The 24,186-nt window shown below is 33.1% G+C and overlaps 2 protein-coding genes and 2 non-coding genes across 4 annotated transcripts; all 4 read left to right on the top strand.

Moving 5' to 3' along the window:
- Positions 1-17,691: 17,691 nt before the first annotated feature.
- On the top strand, positions 17,692-20,512 carry LOC103485538 (rop guanine nucleotide exchange factor 5). Its single transcript, XM_008443190.3, has 7 exons — positions 17,692-18,207; positions 18,298-18,414; positions 18,500-18,654; positions 18,737-18,811; positions 18,909-19,199; positions 19,291-19,647; positions 19,740-20,512. Exons 1-7 carry the CDS (start codon positions 17,916-17,918, stop codon positions 20,241-20,243), a joined length of 1,791 nt encoding a protein of 596 aa, XP_008441412.2. The 5' UTR covers positions 17,692-17,915; the 3' UTR covers positions 20,244-20,512.
- Positions 20,513-21,024: 512 nt separating this feature from the next.
- Positions 21,025-21,096, top strand: TRNAD-GUC (transfer RNA aspartic acid (anticodon GUC)). The gene has a single exon. It is a non-coding gene; the product is annotated as a tRNA-Asp (tRNA).
- Positions 21,097-21,167: 71 nt separating this feature from the next.
- On the top strand, positions 21,168-21,239 carry TRNAD-GUC (transfer RNA aspartic acid (anticodon GUC)). Its single transcript has one exon. It is a non-coding gene; the product is annotated as a tRNA-Asp (tRNA).
- Positions 21,240-21,342: 103 nt separating this feature from the next.
- LOC103485537 (uncharacterized) lies at positions 21,343-22,304 on the top strand. Its single transcript, XM_008443189.3, has one exon. It carries the CDS (start codon positions 21,560-21,562, stop codon positions 22,076-22,078), a length of 519 nt encoding a protein of 172 aa, XP_008441411.1. The 5' UTR covers positions 21,343-21,559; the 3' UTR covers positions 22,079-22,304.
- Positions 22,305-24,186: the final 1,882 nt, after the last annotated feature.

Raw genomic sequence — 24,186 nt, 5'->3', positions numbered from 1 at the left:
AAGTGATGTGTTTGGAATACACAACTGATTTCCTTTGAATAAGAAACCTTCAATTATGTGAAAGTCTCCAGCTTTGATAAAGTTGCTACATTTAAGCCATGTCTTGGAAAAATCAACATCTTCTTCAAGGCTAGAAAGGTGTTTGAATGCTTCGATTTCCATGGATAGGAGAGTGAGTAAGGAGCTTTTTCTGGATAGGGCATCTGCTACTTTATTCTCTTTACCACATTGATGTTTTATGACGAAGTCAAATCTCTGTAAGAAAGAGATCCATCGAGCGTGCATCCGGCTGATGCTCTTTTGTGATTGGAGATATTTTAAAGAGAAGTGGTCTGTTAGAAGTACAAATTCCTTACATAGGAGATAGTGTTCCCACTACTTGAGTGCTCGAACAAGGGCATAAAGCTCTTGTTCATATGTGCTCCAAGACTACCTTGATGTACTCAATTTCTCGTTGAAATACTCAATTGGATGGCTTTGTTAGGATAATACAACTCCAATTACAGTTCCGCAAGCATCAGCAACCACTTAAAATGTTGATGCGAAATCTGGCAATTGAAGAATAGGGCTAGAAGTTAATCTCCTTTTAATTTCTTCAAAACTCTGTTGCTGCATATGTTCCCATTTGAAATTTCCTTTCTTTAAACAGTCGGTTAGGGGGGCCATTATTAAGCTAAAATCCCTGATGAATCTTCTGTAGAAAGATGCCAAGCCAAGAAAAGCTTGCACTTCTTTGATGGATGTTGGTGCTGGCCAAGATTGTAAAGCTTCTATTTTCTTAGGTTTCATCCCTATCTTTCCTTCTTTGATCAAGAACCCAAGAAAGACGATTTCCTTGGTGAGAAATGTGCACTTCTTTGGATTTATATATAATTCTGTTTCAGTCAAAACTTGAAACAATTTGCTTAGGTGTTGTAGATGGTCTTCACGACTGCTGCTATACACAAGGATGTCATCAAAGTAAACCACTATAAACTGGTTTAAGAATGGATGTAGTACTTGATTCATCAACCTCATAAAAGTGCTTGGCGCATTGGATAAGCCAAAAGGCATTACCAACCATTCAAACAATCCTTCATTTGTCTTGAAGGCTATCTTCCACTCATCTCCTGGTCTGATTCGTATTTGGTGATAGCCGCTCCTTAAATTAATCTTTGAGAAGATCGTAGCCTTGCCTAGTTGGTCTAAAAGATCTCCAATCCGAGGGATAGGAAACCAATACTTCATAGTAATTCGGTTAATAGCTTTGCTATCTACACACATCCTCCAACTTCTTTTGGTGTGAGTAGTGCTGGTACAGCGCATGGACTTAGGCTTGGCTTGATGTGGCCCTTTTTTAGTTAGTCTTCAATATGATCGTGTAAGACTTGGTATTCTTCGGGGCTCATTCTGTAATGGGATAGATTAGGTAGTGATGCTCCTGGAACAAGATCAATTTGATGCTGAATGTCACGAAGTGGTGGCAGTCCTTGTGGCTCCTTTTTTAAATGAGGGAATTCTACAAATAATTCCTTCAGCCTTGGTTCAACAATCTCACTATTTCCTCCTTGGGATTTGTCAGCGACTACTAATCCCAAAAGATCTTGCTCATTTTCTTTCAATAGGTTTTTTCCACTTACTGTGATGAAAAGCTGCCTTTTATTCTTTTGCCTTATGCCTTCTGTGTTTTTCTTTGCAAATGGGAGTAAGATAACTTTCTTTCCCATCCACTGGAACTCGTAGGTATTTTCTCTCCCCCTATGTAGGGTTCAAGTATCATGTTGCCAAGGTTTGCCTAGTAGTAAGTGACACACATCCATCTCAATTACCACATAATCTGATCCTTATAGTTGTTACCGATGGAGAGTGGTATAGTGCAGATTTTGTTGATTAAGGTTTCTCCTCACTTCTTTACCAATCCAATTTTATATGGATCAGGGTGTGGATATGTCTTCAGATTCAAAGCAGTCACAAGTTTTCTTGCCACGAAGTTCTCACTACTCCCACTGTCAATTATAACATCACAGACTTTTCCATTGATAGTGCACCTCGTTTTGAATAGGCTGTGACGTTAGGGATTCGTTTCTTCTTTAGGAAATGAGGATTCTTTGAACAATACAGGAGATGCGATCTCCATCATCGGCTTCAATTAGCTCTGTTTCTTCTTCTTCTTCTCTATCTGTTTCGCTCATGTAGGTGTCTTCATCTTCAGCTAGTGCTATGGTCTTCCTTTGCGGACAATTGTTGGATAAGTGATCGAGCTCTCCACATCGAAAACACTTGCCCAAAGATGGGCGTGTGTAGTTGTTTTGGGTCTTTCCTCTGACTACACTTTCCTTCTTCTTGTTTGTCTCTTGGATATCAATAGCTTTACCCTTATCTACCACTGATGTCGAAGGTTGTTCATCTGTCTTCTTGCCATAAGATTGTTTCTTGGAGGGGTTCGTCTCCCATGCTGCCCTTCTGTTGGAGTTCTTCAAGCGTACAGTCATCGTTTCTTCAACAGTTTCTGCAAGGGAGATGACCTCAGATAAAACACGAAAAGAATGTAATTCACCTTTTCCTTAATGTCAAATCGTAGTCCTTCAATGAATCTTGCAATTTGATGTTGCTCATTTTCACTCAGGTTGATTCTTGCGCCCAGTCTATGGAATTCTTCGATGTATTCAGCCACCAATCGACTTCCTTGAAGGTAGTTTTGATACTGACTGTATAGTGTCTGTTCATAATTCGGGGGTAGGAAACGTGCCTTTAGTAGTGTCTTCATTTTTTCCCATGAACAAATAGAAGGCTTACCACTCTTCTGTCTATTTACTTCCAGCTGATCCCACCATGCTGAAGCTCCTCCTTTTAACTTTAAAGCCACCAGGTGTACCTTCTTTCTATCTGAAGTATCCATATATTTAAAGAAGTTTTCGGTGTTTTTAATCTAATCTAGGAAAGACTCAATATTGCATTTACCATTGTAAGTTGGTAGGTCGATTTTCATCTTGTAATCATGATAAGTTTCTCTCTGTGCTTCTTGTCCTCTATAGCCTTAGGCCATTTGAAATTTTCCATCATCATTCCAAATGTTTCCTTATTCGTCACCACTGGAGGAATCATGATGATCTTGCATGTTCTGGCAATGTTCGTACTCTTCTTGACTATTATCGTCGGCATATTGCAGTGGTATATCCATTGGTCTCATTCTTTGGTTGTTTATTTGGTTAGGAAAATTTATGTAGTTCCTTCATGCCCGTTGGCCCCCTCTATTTCCATCTTTTTGAGCATAGGCTTCAATCCTCGCGCGGGGCTGGTAGTTCATCCATCCTTCAAGTCAGTGTGTCCAGGAAATCCATCATTCTATCGACCTTTCCGTGCAAATCTCCCAAGGAGTCTTCGACGGCCAACAAGCATACCGTAGATGTCCTTGGAGAGAGGGTGGCAATTTCCTCTTGCTCTCAGTTATCCCCCGCGGCTGGGTTGTTTCCTCTTCGACCAGCCATCCGTCCAAGGATCGGGGTTGCTCTGATACCACTTGACGTAATTCAAGTAGAATTATATTAAAAAATGAATTCTCTCTTGCCTAATTGCTGAGAGATGGGGGTATTTATTGAGGTTCCTTGTGAGTATAGTTACAAATAACTGTTTTAGAAACAATTGAGAGGTCTAACTAATTACATTTTTAATAGCTCTAATTGAGGACAGTTGTTTACAGCTTAATAGCTTAACTAACAGCAGCTTAACTAACCTATTACAGCTTTTGTTCTTATTACATCAAATATCTTAGCCATAAATTAAAGAAGATGACTAACGTGGAAGCTCCTCCATCACTTTTCTAGGGTTAGTCATTTCTTAGTCAATATAGAAGAAAATTATTGAACTTTGTCTTCATCAAGCTCAGTTCAACCTCATAGCTTCTTCCTACAATAATAGACTTTGTTTTGAAAGATTTTTTTGTGTGTTAAACATTGGTCTATTGGATCACAAAGGTTGTTGGGTTGATTTGTTTGATAGACACACCTTAAAGATTTCATTAAAGCTAATGCAAATATAGCATAGATAAGTTTAAAGTTTCATTTTTAGTCATAAAAGGAAGAATATTGTGGAATTTCTTGAACAAGAGCTCCCCTTCATGGCTTCCTCCGGTAGCAGATAAAATGACATCATCAAACAACCTTGTAAAGCATCGAACAACCCCCATTTGTTTAAGGTTGCTATTGTTGATGCTCTCAAGGAACAAAAATTTATAAGAAAAAATTATTCTAATATCCAAAGTCTCGTTACGTTATTTGGCTTCTTTGTCTTTATTTCTAAATTTTTAATAAAAGAAACACACTTTTTCAGTGGCGCACTCAGCCGGGAGATACCAAGAAATTTTCTTTAAAGAGTTTTTTAGATTTGGAAAGAATGTTGGAGTTGATCTCGGTTGAGATTGACTTCAAGAAAAACAAAATTGCGAGTTTTCTAAAACTACACACTTTTGAAATATAAAACCAAAAATATGCTATTTCTTAAAATTTTCCAAAGAAACAAATGAGAACAGAACAGGTAGAAACTATTTTTTTGTTGGAATTTATGTCATAAAACTAGTAGTTTGTAGTTAAATTACATTATATTCAATAAAATAGTTATTGAGGACTTATTAGTGAAAATAAAATAGTATAATCTTGAATCCAATAAACTAAGGTCCCGAGGTTATCTAGTGTATATTTGAACTTTATGTAGAGACATAAATGTGGATCAAGTTTGAATTTATAACCTAAACGGTCTATAGTGTATGAATAAGGTTGGGTGCCTTATTCAACCTTATTCAAGAAACACCATGGATGCAACCCACTTTGTAGTTAGTACAAATGATGTAATCCTAAATCGTTCATGTAGAGACATGGAAGTGGGGGCATCCCATGTAAGGAGTTTACATAAAACTGGAACCATGAAATAATCACTTTTAAATTATAACACTGTTGACTATATAAAACTGACTATTTCCTTTATTGATGACCTAAATAACTTAATCTTAATCCTGAGCTAGGTTCACACGAAATTATCCTTATATTTGCATAGATGAGGACAGCTCACCGGCGTTGGTCCAATAAGCCTCCCATTTCAAGAGTAAGATCAAGTGGATAACTAGGGACATAGAGTGCAAGACAGAATTCACTCTTATCTGCTTTAGGGTTAGTAGATAGGTTGTTCTCTGAATGACTGAATTCAAGTCTTGAACAAGGGGCCCCACCCTCTCATTGGCCCAAGAGGGATTCGATTTATAGGTTGAACCTTAAACTAATTGTTCAATAGTGGATCAGTGGGACTTAAGGAACAAAGATGTAGTCTCGGGGATAAAATGGTATTTTCACCCAGCTAAGATTACGAACAACCTGTGAAGGATTAACTTACTGATCATGGTTATATCAAATGGACAGAAATATATCTATAGTGAGGGAAGTGCAACTATGGAACTTTAGCGAAATGACACGTTAGTTAACGAATGTTGATTAGCTCGGTCTAAAAAGATTTAGCCAATTAATCTCGAATTGTTTGAGCTCATAATCTATAGGTCCATTAGGTTCCCCTGCTACCTCATACGGATTTAACTTAGAACAACATGTTGGAATAATTTGAATTGTTCGAATTACGTAAAGAGAGAAAAACCAACAAGTATATGTGATATAGTCGTCGGTTATAGCTTCGAGAAAGAGCATTATGTTTAAATACGATTTAAATATAGATTCATATTTGGAAGCTCGGAATTGATGGAAATGGTAAAAGTTGTAAAAAGTCAAAATGTTGACTTTTGACTTTGAAAAGTCAAATTTTGACCGACTTTATATTCAAATATGATTTGAATTTCAGAAAAAGGAATGCGGATTCATACTCGGGAGGTCAAAATTAATCAAAAGAAATAAAAAACCAAAAAATCAAAGTTTGATTTTTGACTTGAAAAAGTCAAATTTTGACTTTGGCATTAATGATCAAATGACCAAAATGACCTTAGACTAAGTTAGTGAGAAAATTCAACATTTTGTTGGATTATCTCACTAACACTTAGTAGGATAAGTGGCTACATGATGAGATGTAGACACCTAGCCTATTAAGTTCCACTAAATGTTAGTGGAATATTAGTTGTTGAGATTTTAAAAACAAATTACATACATTTTTGCATGTAATTTGTTTATAAATAGGTGTTTTTTCAATATTGTGAAGACTTTGGCGATTTTTTGAATAATTTTGTTTTACAAAATTATTTTTTTAAAAAAATCTCTCAACCCTAATTTTACACCTCAAATTTCCATCTCTCTCATCTTTCCATCACCTAATCGGGCCCCACAACTCGGTTCTAAGTCCGAAGAATAGCGGGTCAACTCTAGTGCTGATCCTGATTTGAGTTCGTGAAAAGATTTTGAGATTTTCGGAAGCTACAAATGTATGTTTCTATAAATTTAATTTCATTTAATTAGGGTAAGTTTATGCATGTTAATCACTAATTAGTTAGTTGCAATTAAGGTAAAGTTCCGTTCTTTATTCCACTGCACATATATTGTATTCCATCATTTTTGTTGTTCCCACTAATTTCTTATAAAATGGAAAACGTTTCTAATTATTTTGAATGAAAAACAGGAACATTACCCAACATCTTTGTTTCTTAAAAAATTGAAAACAGAAATAGGAAAAAGGAACATTACCAAACGGATCCTGCGTGTGTAAATAACGTCACCTCATTCATCCATGTGTCAAGTAACCATACACACCCTTAGTGTACAAACAATGCCTCCTACTTACCAAATTGCCTATAAACAGTGACCTGGTGGGTTTAAGAATACAATTAATTGGTAAGGAAAAATTAATAAAGATTAGTCTAAAATCCATAATTCTCCACTTATTTTCTATTTCTTCCTTTATTTTATTTCCATATTTGATTTCTCATTTTCTTTATTTTTGAATTTCCTAATTATTATTATTATATTTTCATAATATATACCCATAATGACCTTTTCGCTCCTCAATTTTACAATACGTTATCAGTAGGGGCTCTGAAAATTTACACACAAAAAGTAGGTTTTAAAGGTATGTCATTTTGTTTCCCATTATAATTATTATATTAAATGTTACTTTGCATATATAGTATAAATTAAATTCCTAATATAATTATAATATTTTATGATAATAACTTCGTACATTGTTTTCTTGAAATTTGACAAACATTTTACGTCATATTTTCTTTAAAATTAGATAGAACTTGAATTAGGTTTATTTTGCTTAGTACTGGTTTGCCAAACTTTTGATTCTAGAATGTTTGTTTTACTTTTCTTTATTAAAGCAAGTAGATTTTTGCGTTGTTTTAAACGTATGAAAATGTTACTTATTTTAAAGTAACAACCTCCACTTAGATTTAAAAAATTGAGTCGTTACAATTTTATAATAACTTTAAAAAATATATGGTACTCTAGATGGCTCACTCCAACACCAATTTTATGTAACTCGACAGCGGGTGGAGTTAGCGGGAAAAAGCATTGGAAAACAACATCAATGATAGATCGATCATTGGTGCTTGGGCATGAGAAGGTCAAAGAAGAAAAGTAGATTGAATTGTTGGAGAAATTCTAATTTAGGGCAAGCAACATTTTAATTAATATACCTTAAACAATTTTAATTTTCATTTATTGCTTTTATTTTAAAAAATTAACATTTTAATTTATTTCTCAAGTGAATCAAATAGATTTGGTCACAAAGTTAAATGAAATAGCCTTCGGTCATCCTATGCACATTAATGTTTAAAAGTTAGATCAACATTTAGTTAGTCGTTTAAAGTTAAATCAAAATCATTTAGAATCATTTTAATTACAAACCTCATCTGAACCAAAGTGTATGTATTAAAACTTGATGGATCAAATCGATATCAATTTTAAAATTTAAGAACTAAAGATGCATTTTACTCTAATTTTGTATAAGAAAAACACTAATGTGCATATATCGACTGGTGGGTTCTCCAATATTTTTTATAGGAAAAATGACAATTGACCAACAAAGGCCTATGTCCGACCAACCTTAATTTGATTGATTTCAGTTAGCTGAATTTATTTTCAATGTCTTCATATACTTGAAAAAAAAGAAGATATTATTGAATAAGAAATTTTGAAACCAATCACAAATTGTCACATCATTTACTAAAATAATTGCATTTGAGATTAACTAAAAATTGACACGTGTCTTAAATTAAATCTAAAGACAAATTGACTAATTCTAATGATGTCACATTCAATTGAGCCAAAAAATAAGTTTAATTTTGGCTAAAGTTAAATATGATCCAAATGCATGAAATTTTTTGACTCCAGAAGGTCTAGAAAGAATTCTTCCAAAGAGTTAGAAGACTCCCCTCGAAGATTGTGAAGGGAAAACAACAAGAGACATGCTGCAGCGGAATAATAAGGGTCATGCTTTACTCTATATGCATCTAAACGATTTAGAAATCAACATGCATATGCTATGCGATGGACCTAAACGAAGAGCATAAAAGGTAAATGATGAACTTACCTTTTATAGTTCTAAACTTCTCCTTCGACCTAAAGCTTCTTCTTTGCCTGAAAATCACGAGCAAGGTCAACCACTAAGTTGACCTACTAATCTCAGGACCAAGAACGGAGTTGTGGGACTCAGTTTAGGTGTATCGTTTAGGTGATTTTTCAGTAAAAAACATCATCCTTTCTTATTCTGTAATGAGAAGTTTATATATGAAATTTTACATGCAAATTGCATGCAAATTATTTCATATATTATTAACACTTAATTAATCCATTAACTCTTAATGGAATTAGTGGCTTCTATTTCACAATAGGCTGCCACATTGCCCATTAACTTTTAATTAATTAAATAATTAGTCAAAGGGGCATTTTGGTCATTTGACCAATTAAGTCAAAGTCAAACTTTGACTTTTCATAGTCAAAAGTGAACTTTTTGACTTTTTACTATTTTTCCCGTCTTGACTAATTCTAACCTCCCGAGAATGAATCTGCATTCATTCTTCTAAAATTCAAATTATATTTGAATGTAAATCCGGTCAAAGTTTTGTTTCTCAAAGTTAAAAGTCAACAAGTTGACTTTTACAACTTTGGCCATTTCAAAACTTTCCAAGCTTTTAAATATGAATCCATATTCATATTTATTTAAATCATATTTAAATACAAAACTTAAAGTTTATTTCTACCGACTTATATCTTATATATTTGTCGGTTTGTCTCTCTTTTCTTAGTTCGAACAATTCGAGTTACTTCAACATATTTGTTCTTAGTTGAATCCATATGAGTTAGTAGGGGAACCTAATGGACCTATAGATCATGGGCTCTAACAATTCGAGATTAACTGACTAAACTCTTTTAGACCAAGCCTAATCAACATTCGTTAACTAAAGAGTCATTCCACTAAAGACTCTTAGTTACACTCCCCTTACTATAGATATATTTCTGTCCACCTGATATAATCATGATAAGTAAGTTGATCATTCATAGGTTATTTGTAATCTTGGTTGGGACAAAATACCGTTTACCCCCGAGATTACATCTTGCTCCTTAAGACCCATTGATCCACTATTGAACAATTTGATTTAAAGTCTAACCTATAAACCTGAATCCTTCTCGGACCAATGAGAAGGTGGGGCCCCTTGTTCAAGACTTGGATTCAGTCCTTAAGGGAACAACCTATCTACTATCCCAGAAATGGGTAGGAGTAAATTCCGTCTTTCACGATATGTCCCTAGCTATCCACTCGGTCTCATCCCTGAAATGGGAGGCTTATTGAGCCAGCGATGATGAGCTGCCCTCATCTATGCAGATCTAAGGATACTACAGAATGAACAGAAGTCCATAGTTAGCTCAGAATTAAGATCAAGTTACCTAGGTTATCATAATTGAAATAGTCAGTTTATAGTTTATGGTATTATAACAAAAAGTGACTATTTCATGGTTCCAGTCTTATGCAAACCATTTACATAGGATGCCTCTACTTCCATGTCTCTACATGAACGATTCAGGATTACATCGTTTGTACAAACTACGGAGCGGGCCGCATCCATAGTGTTTATCCAGAATAAGGCGCCTAACCTTATTCATACACTATAGACTATTTGGGCTATTAACTTGAACTTAATCCATGTTTATGTCTCTACATAAAGTTCAAGTGTATTTGACAAACTCAGCAAAATAGCCTCGGGACCTTAACTTATTGGTTTTAAGATTATAACATTCAATAATAAAATTTATTAAATCAAATAACAAAGTACGAGTTTTAAAACACAAATTCCAACAGATTGAAGCTCCTTTCTTCCAAGACTCCAACTTCAAGAACATCACATGCTCCGCTCGCTTGCTCAAATCAAGCGTAAGCGTCCAACCCAGAGAGAATTAGAGGATCAAATGATCAAAATCTAGAGATCAAACTATATCGCATCAAATCAACATAAATACAACACAAACAAAAGTTCAGCTCCACAAATCAAATTTCTCCAGATATCTCGTGTGAACAGATATTCTCTAGCAAAAAATATTGATTAAACTTACCCCGTTGTGTATAAAAATCTTCATGTTAATTATGGTTAAGTGAAGCATTTTACTATTTAAGAAAACATAATAACAATAGTAATATTTTTGAGCATTTTCGAAAGGTTGATTTACATGTATAGAACAAAATATGAAAATATTTACAGTCCATATAAAATTAAAAAAAAAAAAAAAAACTCATGAAGTCATCATTGTTTTTTCATAAATTCTAGATTTATTTTGTTGGTTTTGAATTTCTCGAGATCAGTCTTGAATTCCTGCGCATCTTCTTTCCATCATTACTTCTCATTTTTCATATTATTACTTCTCTTTCTTCATATTATTACTTTTTTTTATTCGCGATTTCTTCATCTTCTCTTCCAGAATTTCTTCCTTGTTCACCATCTCTCATCCTATTTATATTCTTTTTTCACTACACGATCATGTACCAAAATCTAAAAGTCAGTCGTCTATCTTAGATAGACAGAGAGATCACTACCACTATCTATCCAAAATAGATAAATGATAGGTCTAAGCGATCGTTTACCAAGATTTAAATGATCGTTTACCAATATCAAAACGATCTTTGACAAAATTGTTTACCAAGATTATTTATATTTGGTACAAAATCATTTAGACATTGGTATTGATACGCGATATTTTGCTAATATCTAAACGATCAGTCTTCTATCTTAGTTAGACAAAGATAAACCACTATCATTGTCTATCCTAGATAGATAAGTGATAGATTCAAACAATCGTTTACCGAGATCTAAATGATCGTATACCAATATCTAAACGATTTTTTAGACTATATTATCCAATCGTTTAAATTAAAAGCTTTTTCGCGTGCGTGGGTGACTGATTAGTTGCGAGATATTTTTTTGTTATTTTACATTGTGGGCTTTTTTCTTTTTCAAAATTGTTATATACGACGTAAATATTTTTTGGTTTTGTTCTATTTTTTAAAAACCACTTTTTAGAATGTAGCAAACTGAATCAAAGTAATTACAAAAAAATAAATATAATAAAGTTTTAGATTCTATTAAAAATATAGACACCTATATAATAAAATTTATAAGATTCAACATCATTTGTTTTACAATAAAATTAATAAACATCAACAAGGGGTTGGGTTAATTATAGGAAGATTGTTGTTTACAAAATTAACACAAATAGTTGGTCAATTTTTTTAGATGTTGATGTAATTGAAATGGGATGTCTTAAAAACTTGAAGACGTGAAAAACAAAAAATCAAACATGTTACTTACATAATTGACACCAACTCGTTTTTGCTAATTTTTCTTTTTTTATTTTTAGCAAACACAATAATATTCCCCTAATCAAATTAAAGCATGTAATTTTTATACTTCTAAACTTGAAAATTTTATAGTGACAGTATAAGAATTTGAATACTAAATACCTTGTCAAAAGCTTTTTTAAAAAGAAAAAAAAAATTGTTGTAAAAGGACCTAGACAAGTCTAATACACGAGTCTCGTCACCTATGGTCAAGGAGAATCATGCAGGTAAACTAAAAGAATCCTCAATCACATCTTCATAGAGAAAAAAAAAGGATAGATTAACGAAACAAGCTCAAAAATTATTGAAAGACATCATTGCTTGAACAAGATGGTGCATCACCCCGTTCGTGACTCTCAAATACTTGATGAACGACACGACTAAGGTAGCATTGAATAAGAAAATAATCTTCTTAACTAAACTACTAAACTTAAAAGATTGCTACCACATCTTTAAGAGCACTAAACAAGATCAACACAATTATACTCTGACAATCAAGAGGAGAAAATAAGAAACATTAACTCGAACCAAAAGATTTAAAATACCTTTAATCAATGGGAAAGTCTCCATGTTCTTGATAGCTCACATTGCCACCACCCTTTCACGAATATGTAAGAATAAGAGACCTAGTAGAGTCACAGACGATCCAACTGATCCCAGTTTCGTCCTCCTTATTGATAATACACATCAACATTGAATTCCCAAGAATCTTTCACGAGCATGAACTATGATTTGGTGAGAATATCTTTGCTGCTAAGAGTAAATAAAATCTTCTTCCAACCCTGCAACACTTTCGACACTCGTGTCATATAACCTGTTGAATAATAAGGATTTGTTTCTTCCATTTGTAACCTACGTCTGGAGATAAAGTCCTAGGAGAATCATTCTTTCTGGTGCCCGACTAAGACTTACAAAAATCATTCACCATAAAGGGACCAACATTCTTGTAGATCATACATTATGACTTGTCAATGTTTATCTTTTAGCTCAATGCCTCCTCAAAGAAAATTTTTAGCAGCATATTGAATCCTCTTGCATTCACCAATCGATGCATTAAAAAGATTAAATTGTCATTAGCAGCAAAAAAAAAAAAAAAAGAGAGAGAGAGAGAGGTAGTAGAACAATGATAGTTTATAAAAAACAATGAATGAGAGATACATTCTTATCTTCTAAACAGAGCAGACAACCTTTTAATGCATATGAGAAACAAAAAGGCCCCATGTGAGGTACAAACATGTACTGTTGAGGTTAGTCATTGATAAGCATCGAAAATCAAACTAACATCAAGAAAGAGCCACTTAACTTTATCGTAAACTTTACTCATGTCGAGTTCAATAGCCACCCAACCAACCCTACAATAGCATTATCAATAATAAGTCTCTCAACACCAATATTGGACCCAAGTTGCCAAAAGCTTAAACAAATAGATTAGGGTTACTTTAATTAAATCATTATAACATTAGAGAATTTTTGGGAGGAGTTTTGGAATTCTAGGAAAAAGCATGGGTAAGCTCAAAGTTCAAGGTAAACATATAAAGGAAAGTTAAAATGTAAATGGAGGGAAAAGGAAGCATATTTGATGATGAGGTTGGGGAAAAGTAGCCAGCGGCAGCCACACACAACACACCATGCAAGTTTTAGTTAGCCACAAAAAGTCAAGAATTTCAACTCTTCCCTTTGGTTGCACTACCTCAAACGGCTACTTCAATAACGTGACTCTCTATATGTCTTTTTATCATTATTATATCCAATATCCAAACAAGCCGTTAGTGTGAATCTACCCTTTTTATTATTATTATTATTAATATTTATATACTTTATTAAAAGTTGAGCGATTGAGAATTCAACATAGAGGACCCATAAGTGCATTTTGTATACACACATACATACATTCACAATATACCATAGAAAGTGTATTTATTTTTAGTTATAAAGTGTGAAAGTGTGGAGATTTTTGACCAGGTTTATAGATTATAAGATTAAATTATTAAATAAAACAAATTTGACGAGGCTAAAATATTACGAGTCAAAATTTAAGGATGAAATTGATCGTTAATTCAATGAAAATTTATGAGTCAAAAGTCAATTTTTAACCTTCTTTTTTCAAGTAATTGAAAAGTAACTAAGGACATGCATCGTTGACTTGAACATGTGCTTAGTGAGAACGACTCTCTAAATATCTCCATAGCGGTATGATCTTCTCCTTTATCGAACCAATGCTCCACTGCATCTTTGTTCAATATCATGGGACTCTACAGACATGGCTAAGTTAAGGGGACTAATTTGATATCGTGACAACAACCCTCTAAATATCTTCACGCTGATATAATATATATTATCCACTTTGGAGACAAACCTTTATCATTTTGCTTTTGATTTCACCATTTAAAAGATAGTCCTTATTTATACACCCACGATCTTTCCTTAATTATCTAACAAATGTGAGAGATTTTGGTTGTATACCCAACATGTATGGAAGAGATTTTGATACAATATTAAAATCACTTCAAAATATGTATTTAGTCGCACAATAACAACTTTTTGGTGGCATGTATAATATCATAATTAAAATGTAAGAATGGTGAAAGGCAAATTTTAGGGGTATTTGAAATGGAAAGTACAGTACTTTTTGGTCCTACAAAGAAACCAACTTTCATTTTTTGCGATGCCCTTCCTTCTAGTTTAGCATCTTGACCACAATAATTGATTGTTGTAATTGATGAAACCTTCTCATTGGGAAGATAAAATCTCTTTGTTTAAGATCAATTCCAAATCTTTCTCTTTAATAACTAAATAAATACTACTTCAGATTGTTTTGACTCTAATTAATGGGTCTTCTCCAACTGTTTGTTTGTTTTTTTTTTTTTTTTCTTTTATTCTTATTAGTTTCATTGTTTTAGATAATATTATGGTAAGTTTTTTTTTTGTTATCCTTTTATTCTTTACTCATGTTTTGAGTTAGATGTTACATGATTTGGTTGCCATGATTCAAATTAATATATATATTTGAAATGTTGTAGAGTGATTTGATAATTATTTGATTTAAAATCTTTAGTTTTATTCTTTAAGAAATTTAAAAAATTAAAGTATGGACAATACAATTCAATTAATATAAATTCTTTTGTTTTAATTTTACTTGTAGATATACTCGTGTTTTGAAAAAACTAAAGTTTTGAAATTTTATTAAAAAGAAGAATAGTAATTTTTTAAAAAACTTTGTGGTTCATATTTAACATTTGAATAGGAGTTTGAGTATTGGTTGTTTAAGAAGGAAAAAAACTATAATGGAGACATAAATTTCAATAATATAAGATAAAAATAAAATCATTATCCAACTTGGTTTTATGTTCTCGCATTTGGTAATTATTTGTTATTTTTAAAATTTTAAAATTACAGGTATATATTGATTTTTTGATTTTTTTTTCTTTGGTATGTATCTTTAAGAACATTTTCAAAGTTCAAAAACAAAATAAATTAAAAGGGAAATTGTTGTAAATGAAAAAACTGTCGAAAATATTACAAATTTTTAGTTGATTGAAATTTTGCTATATTTTATAAATATTTTAATTCACTTTACTATATTTGAAAAGAAGAAATTTGTATTGAGTGCAACTTGAATTTAGAGATTTGCAAGTCTATCACACATTTTTTGCTAATTATTACATATGTGACAAAAGAAAAAAAGACAAGTCCAACCCAAATAATACACCACCTAATGCACCTGATACACTTAATATAGATTTGATATACTTGACATACACCTCATACATTTATATAAATAAATGTTGAATGTGACAAAATATTAACTTAATCACAATTAAGTAAATATGTTTAGTAACATTGAGATAACTAAAACAATGTAACAATCTTGTAAATAAGTTGACCTTCATCAATTTTAAGGTCAAAAAACATGAAATACTTTTCTAAGGCCGTTTGAGCATAGAGTGATTTGTTATAGTCATAGGTTATTCTAGTTGAATTATAGTAGTTTTTGTTTATGGTATATATTATTTTAGCGGCTTAGGTTATAATAACATGTGTTGTTTATATTTATACAATAAAATATTTTTTTCTCAATCCTTTAACAAAAGTTCAATATATTTTATCATAAATCCAAGTATTTGGTATTTTAAGTATATGTATAGGTGCCTATTTACAAGGATATAAGTGCATATCTACAAGCTCTTCAAAACATTTCAATTTTAAAACTAAAAAATAAAAGGTTTTTCTTTTTTTACGTATAAAAACTATTTATTTACATTTAGAATTAATTTGATCCCGAACTCAATTTTTTTTTTGGGTAAAAAATTGAAAACCACTCAAAAGATATCCTGAGGAAACAAGAAAACAAATGCAATTTTAAAAAAGAAATAAAAATCTGTAACTTTTTTTCCATGGGCAGTGAGAATTAGATCATAAAATATGAAGATTAATAATAAAACCAAAAAAAAGAAGAAAGAAAATATAATAATTTGTTCACTTTTACAATATTGTTGTTCTTAATAAAAGAAAAACTTTATCACGTGTCGAGTTTTTGTTTCGTAGAGTATAATAGAATATAGCCCTATCATTATAACAAGTTGGAAGACTATACACTATGGCCACAATGCTGGTCTTTCCATTGTTGGTTCATTATATATAGATGTTGGAAATGTGGAGTTAGGAATTGGATAGGGAAGTTTCAAGTGGAAAAGAAAATTTTTAAGTTCACTTTTATAATTATACACTTCATTCAGCATAACAAAAAGTTGTAGTCTCAAAAATGTAACATGTGTTGTTTGGTTACATTTCAAAATAAAGCTGACTTTACTTCATTTTCACTTTTTGATCAAAATAATATCTAAAAATTCTATCCAAATTCATATAACAAACTCATGTACGCTATTACTTTTCAATTATGCTAAAATCTAGATATAGAAAACACATCAAACATTCACGTGACAATGACAGAAAATTTATAATTTAGGGAGGAGTGTGACCCACAAGATGAAAAATTTTGTAGATTATTGTAGTGCTTGTCACGCCATACAGACTACATCGTTTAAGTTGGAAAGTGTAAATGTGCGGTGAGTAGAGAGTTCGACTATTGGAATGAACTTACTTTCTAATGAAGTCTTAGTGGTTTGTTTATTATAAAATTACAATCTAGGACGATTGTGTCATAATTTTTGAATCATATTAAGTTAATTTTGGAGCATAATGGATTAGGACATATGTTTATTATACTCTATTCACAAATTTTGAGGCTCACCCTCAACCTCGTCTATGGTGAGCTCGAGAATGAGAGCTTACTTGAAATTTTGACCCAAACTAATTATTCTCTTGGACTTACATAAGTTGTATTATGCTCCATTCCAACACTTGACTTCACTCTTGGTTGAGAGCAAACATGTTAGTTTGGACCTTGGATCTTATGGTGTGGTTTATTGGCTCGAGTTTTGTCATTTTTTTTATCAAATATTTTGTAAACTCCATACAATCAATTATGTCATTTAGTCTAAAATCATCCGTAACAAAAAAATTTTAAAATCTTAAAATATTTGAACATTCGAGTAGAAAAGCAAAGAGAATACTTAAATACTTTAAAAGTAGTAAATGTCTAAATTTGAAAATTTAGGACTAAACTTGTTATTAGAACTAAATTATTTTATTTTTCAAAGAAATAGTAAAACTACAATGAGGGGCAAAAAAGAAATTGATAAGAAATGGTAAAAAGAGAATAAAATTTGAACTTTGGTTCAGACCTTCAGGGAGGGAGCAGGTGAAATGGGATTCAAAAAAACTCAAACGTGAGTTGACATCACCGTTAGATTACAAAGCCAAAGTTTACAAAATTCTTATTTTTTAATACTATTTCTTTTAAACGTTGCCTTGTCCTTTGCCTCTTTGGCAGTTACCTTTAAAATCAAATTTTGGTGAAAGTGAGAGAAAGAGAAAGCAAGAAATTTGAAATCTAAATTCCTTTGTCCTCCTCTTCTTTCTCATACAAATGAAGCAATAAACAGTGTTACTAACTACACCAAAAAGAAAATGAAATCTTTCTCACACCCACTTCGCCATTTCTCTTGATCTCCACCATTTTTCTTTAGCTTTTCACTTTCAAAACACCTTCTTCTTCAAAAATGGAAGCTTCGGTCAAGACGACCGACAATGCTCAAAAAATTGCTGCATCTTTCGGTTCTATTGGAGCTGGAACCGAGTTGTTCACCGAGTCAAGTGCAGTATCTGGGCAGAGCAGCTCAAGCAGGTCGAGCTCCGACAATTCCGCTGGCGAGTGTTCTTCACCGCCTCAACTCGGCTGGCCGATTCGCAAGGCTCAGCTTTGCAAAAGTTCAAACTCTAGAGTTCGTGAAGTTGAACAAAAACCCAGTTCTAATGATTCAAAACCAAGCAAAACGGTCACCAAAGTTTCAGGTTAGTTTGATTTGATTTATCATCCCTTAGTGTTTTTTAGGATGACCCATTTTAATTTTTGGGGGCTTTTTTGTTTAAATTTTTTAACAGAGATGGAACTTATGAAGGAGAGATTTGCAAAACTGTTGCTTGGAGAAGATATGTCAGGTTCTGGGAAAGGGGTTTCCACTGCATTGGCCATCTCAAATTCCATTACCAATCTCTGTGGTAAGCTTTTTCTTGGTTTAATCTATGAAATTTTCTTTTCTTATTGTTAAAGTTGGTATTTATTCTGTTTTTGTATAACTTGAAGCCACCGTATTTGGGCAACTGTGGAGACTTGAACCTTTGCCAAAGGAGAAAAAATCCATGTGGAAAAGAGAACTGGAGTGGCTTCTTTGTGTGAGTGACCATATAGTTGAATTAATCCCTTCTTTCCAAACATTCCCTGATGGAAGCAAACTAGAGGTAATTTCTCTTCTTCTTATTTAGTTCGATTAGTATGACGAGTTTCTGTTTGTGTGACAAATATTCATTGTTTATTATATAGGTTATGACTTCCAGGCCTAGATCTGATATCTTCATTAACCTTCCAGCTCTCAGAAAATTGGACAATATGCTGCTTGTAAGATTGTTTTTGTATCTGCTGCACACTATATGCTTCAATTCGCATTGATGATCAAAGAATTTAGGATATCTTTGGACTTTGGCCTTGTTTATAGGAAATTCTTGAGAGTTTTGCCGATACCGAATTCTGGTATGTTGATCAAGGCATTGTATCATCTGATGGTGATGGATCGTCTTCTTTTCGGAAAATAGTTCAGAGGCAGCAAGAGAAGTGGTGGCTTCCAGTGCCCCGAGTCCCCGCAGGTGGTCTCGCAGAAGATTCAAGAAAGCAATTGCATCATACTAGAGATTGCACAAACCAGATATTGAAAGCTGTAATGGCCATAAACAACATTGCTTTGAATGACATGGAGGTTCCTGAATCTTACTTGGAGACTCTTCCTAAGGTTTGGATACCATTGTTTCCATTTGTGTAAAACAGCATACTTTGAAGAATTGAATAATTCTAAAACTTTTGATTTTCACTAAATGCTGTAGAATGGGAGAGCCTGTCTAGGGGATGTTATATACCGGTACATTACGTCGGAGCATTTTTCGTCCGAATACTTGCTTGACTGCCTTGACTTATCCTCCGAACATGTTGCCCTTGACGTAGCCAACCGTGTCGAGGCTGCAATTTATGTTTGGAGACGTCGGGCACATTCCAAACCCCAAATCAATCCAACACGTTCTACTGCAAGATCATCTTGGGAGATGGTGAAGGATCTAATGATTGATGGTGACAAGAGGGAGTTTCTAGCAGAAAGAGCTGAGGGCCTCTTGCATTCTTTAAAGCAGCGATTTCCCAGTCTAACACAAACTACTTTAGACACCAGTAAAATCCAATTCAACAAGGTAACAAATGTTCATTCTTGCACATTTTCAATTATGATCCATTTCCTATTGTCAAGTTTTCATCTCATATATATATATATCCACATTCGCAGGATATTGGGAAGTCCATTCTTGAAAGCTACTCAAGGGTTCTAGAGAGTCTTGCATATAACATCATTGCTCGAATCGACGATTTGCTTTATGTCGACGACTTAACTAAACATTCGAATAGGTTGACATCGGCTGCCACAGTTAATGTAGTCGGTCACAAGAAGGCTGCTTACTCAGTGCATCTCTCGAGCACTCCATATAAACTCACATCCACAACTCCAAGCTTTTCGCCAGCTCCATTGGTTAGTCCAGCCAAGACTGAGAGAGTGCCATTTCTCAACAACAAAATTACTAGCAAGCCTCCACGGCGCGGCTTTGGAGTGAAAAGAGCCTTGACGAATTATCTTGGCGTCGAAACAAAACCAAGAACTTGCACAAATTCAATTGAAGGGGCTGCTTCAATTCAGAACATAATTGTGAATGAAAATTCAGAACAGAGAAAAAGCTCTTCTGCAGATCAAAGTGTGATAAGTTGTAGCAAATTGCTTGCTGAGAAGATGAAATAGCCAACTTATATGGTGTTTTCCCTTGAGGTGGGAAAAAGAGGAAGAACATGGTATACAGAATTTAGAGTAGAATCAATTTGTTAGAAAAACTCTTTCTGTAAGAAATTATTATTTTTATTTATTTGATGTTGCTTGAGTTCTGCTTTCTTAGAACCTTAAGCCCACCCATATCAAAACCTGACATGTTGACTTCACATACATGTATTTGGTTCTAATGTAACTAAAAGCATATCGAACATGGGGATGTTTAGAAGTGCTTGTTTGTGATATATTTTTCTTGAGTAATTTATATTTCTTTTATTGGTTTCAACAAAAATCCCTTCCCAAATTCCCATGACTCATTTTTTGAATATGCAAAAAGTAATGCACTACCACCTCGAGATATATATATATACAGGTGGCTTTCCTCATCCTTATTCTCTCATTCTCTATCCTCGCAAAAATTTCCATTAAATTGCTCTCTTCCAAGTGATTCTAATCAAATTCAGCAAGTCAAGTTAGAATCATTAACCATTTCGAAGATTTCATTCTCGAGCATCAAAAAGCGAGAGAAGTGGCCGACAAGACAAAGAGCTAATGCCAAGCCTAACATTCACGATATTTATTGTAATAAGAACGAAGATTATCTGTTTCTTTTTATTAAAAATAAGCTTTTAACTAAATACTTAATTTCTCAATAACAATAGCAACAAATGATTAAATTATTAAAGATTATTTTCATTAAATCAATAAACTTTTATTTATAAAACAAAATTAAATCAATATATCAAATAAGCATCGGGTCGTTGTAGTATAGTGGTAAGTATTCCCGCCTGTCACGCGGGTGACCCGGGTTCGATCCCCGGCAACGGCGTAATTGTTTTTTTGGTAATTTCAAAAGTCTTAATAAACTTAAATTTGTAAAATAATTGTACTGAACATCAAGTCGTTGTAGTATAGTGGTGAGTATTCCCGCCTGTCACGCGGGTGACCCGGGTTCGATCCCCGGCAACGGCGATTTTGTTTTCTTTTCCCTTTTTAATTTCCAATTGCTTTTCAAGGTTTCAATACGACTTGTCGTTAAATAGCCCAATCATCCCGAAGTTTAGGTTGGTAATTTTGTCCGCTTTAAAGAACGTCATGTCGTTCCTTTCAAGTTCCCAACAAAGACCAAAGTTTTCTTCCGACAAGAAGAAGTGCGCAATTTCCCCCTATCGTCTCTCACTTTTTGCAATTCCTCACCCACTTTCCCAATTGACTCCAGTCCGGTACGCGCTTCAATCACCGTTTCCACTTCTCTCCCGCCGGAACCCCCCTTTTCCTCCGCTGTCTTCAACATGCCGACCGGCACCAGTATTCACATATCAGCCCTAGACGGCATCGTGAATGTCAATTCCATGTTCACTCTTGCCGTCTTCTTAGGTCTGGCGTGGAACCCCAACGATCCAATGAATAACCTAATCCAAAGCCCTAGTTGTTTGGCTGGCCCTTCCGTTGCCGCGAATCTCGTTGCCTTCCATGTCTATTCCTTCAGCTCCTTCCTGTTCTCCAGCTTAATTGCTCTCGGTCTCAAGCAAGCCATTAGGATCTCCAAAAGCCCATTCTATCACCCTACTGAGTTCTTGATTCGTGTCAACAAAACGGCGCTCCGAATCGGGATGTTGGTGTCGGGAATCGGGTCGGTTTGTGGGTGTGGATTCCTTATGATGGCGCTTATCAATGTTGTTCAGATCAAACTTGGTACTCTGAGCTGTGGCAGCTCTCAGACATTCGCGGCGGTGGTTCCACTCGTCATTTTGGTTCCGATTGCACTTGTGGTTTACATCTGCCTTGTTTCTTACGCTTTTATCAATTAGAGATATTGCGTGTTTCCACGAGTATATGCCGATTCTAGATTTCCATTTTACGTTGCTTGTGGGATACCATTATCGGATAAACTCTGATCTAACTTCGATTTTACTGATTTAGAAATGGTTATCAACCTTCTTGTTGGGAAGTGTATTCGATTACATTGTATTTGCTCCAGATCTTAACATTATTACTCGTCTGTTTATCTACGAGCTTTCTTGTTCTCATGGCTAATTGTTTTGCCTTCTGCTTCAGTCCTTTTCTACTTTCAAAATTAAGATCTATTTGGTTTTTCTTTTCTTCTTTTTCTTTAAATTGCAAGAATACCCAATTGTGATGGTAATTAGAACTTCTGATTGCACTCTCAAACTTAAATTTGGGAGCATTTGGGAGCATTGGAAGCCTAAGTATAAATTTACTGTAGTCGGAGAAATTAGAATTCTCAAACTTAAATAATTGATATGATTTCTATAAGTTTGTGAATTCAATTTTTACATTCTATTTTAAGGATGACTTTTGCAATTTTTCATTTTTTTTCTTTGACAAATTGCAAAAAAAAAGTCATAGTTACAAGTATACGTTCAAACTTTTTTTTTGGTAGAAATGTTAACTTTTCTTTGTTAGAAATGTTAAAATTAGACATCACACTTATATAATTGAAGAAATTTTAACAATTATATATGTTTGAAGGTCAAAGTTTTTAGTTATTTGGGGTTCAATAATTTCTACAAATAGTATAAGTCTATTTGTAGTTGAATCGTGACAATAATTTTGGAATGACTTTGCAATTTGTCATTTTTTTTCCCAATATTCTATCTTTGTGTTTCATGATTTAGATCATACCAAAATAGTTTAACTTCCGAAAAATATGTAGTTATTGGATATAGAATTTAGATTGCTTTAAATTTGTGGACCAAAGGCAAAACGGGCTATCAATTTCAATACCTATTTTTGAATCATAAAGTGCCATTGACAAGACCAGATGCTCTTCTCTCTTGGAATTCAATTTACTTTGATTATTGTGCCAATTCTTTATTTCATGAAGTAATTATCCCCATTTTCAAATTTAATCTTTTTGAATTTGAAAATGTAAAGTAGAAATTATACCCTGGAATTTAGAGAATATAGTGTTCTAATACTGAACTATGCTTGATTTAATTAACTAAATACTTTAGAAAAAAAACACGAAAGAAACAAATAAAACGACACGATGAGTGGTACTGTTTGTAACTATTTAATATTTCAAAATATTGTTATAACAATAATGTCTAATACTTTGAATGTGTTATTCGATATTTCAAACAACTAAGTATGAGATTTCACTTGTACTTGTCATCTTTACTTTATTTACATTTTTTAGGATTTAGAAAAGTATATTATATAAACTCTCCTAACAATAGAAATGTATAACGTCTTGAAAATTAAGACAATTTTTGGAGTTAATTATCTTAGTTTTATTTAATTAAGTTTAATTTAGTGAGCGTTATTTTAAAGATTTATTAGTTCCTCCTTAGAGATTGGAGTTTATTTAAATAATTTTGGAAACTTATTTAATTAAATTGAAGGAGTGGAAGTAAATTTTGAGATTTGATACCTATATGAATGTGTGTGTAAATATATATATTTACTTATGAGAAAAGAAAAGATAATTATTTTGTTGAAATATAATTATTTGGAGAAAGGTATTGTATTTGTAACGCCCCAAATTTGGATGTTTAATATTATTTGATTTGTAATTATGTGATTTTGTTAGACATTACCTAATGGTGGTGGTGCTTGGGAGTTGTGTTAATTGGATGTATTTGAGGAAACTTGATTAATGAAATTTTTTGGTTGTGTAATTAATTAAGTTTTGAGGAATATAATTATTGTATTTGGATAATAAAATTAGTAAAGATATTTGTTAAAGATAAAAGAAAATTGGGGTTGAGGAGAGAGAAAATTGAATTAATTGGTTAAGGATAATGGTGATGCTTTTCTTGGAAAGAAAAATGATAAAAGGGATTGTTGTGATTTGTTGGTTTTGATATTTTAAAAGGGAGATTTGATGGGATTAGTTTGGAGAAAGATGATTTGGGTTTTTTTATTATTATTTATTTTATTTATTTCAATAAGG

This window comes from Cucumis melo, chromosome 3 (assembly GCF_025177605.1).
Source record: "Cucumis melo cultivar AY chromosome 3, USDA_Cmelo_AY_1.0, whole genome shotgun sequence".
In the NCBI taxonomy this organism is placed as follows: domain Eukaryota; kingdom Viridiplantae; phylum Streptophyta; class Magnoliopsida; order Cucurbitales; family Cucurbitaceae; genus Cucumis; species Cucumis melo.
The sequence above is the reverse complement of the archived record's forward strand: the minus strand, read 5'-3'. Positions and strand labels throughout refer to the sequence as shown.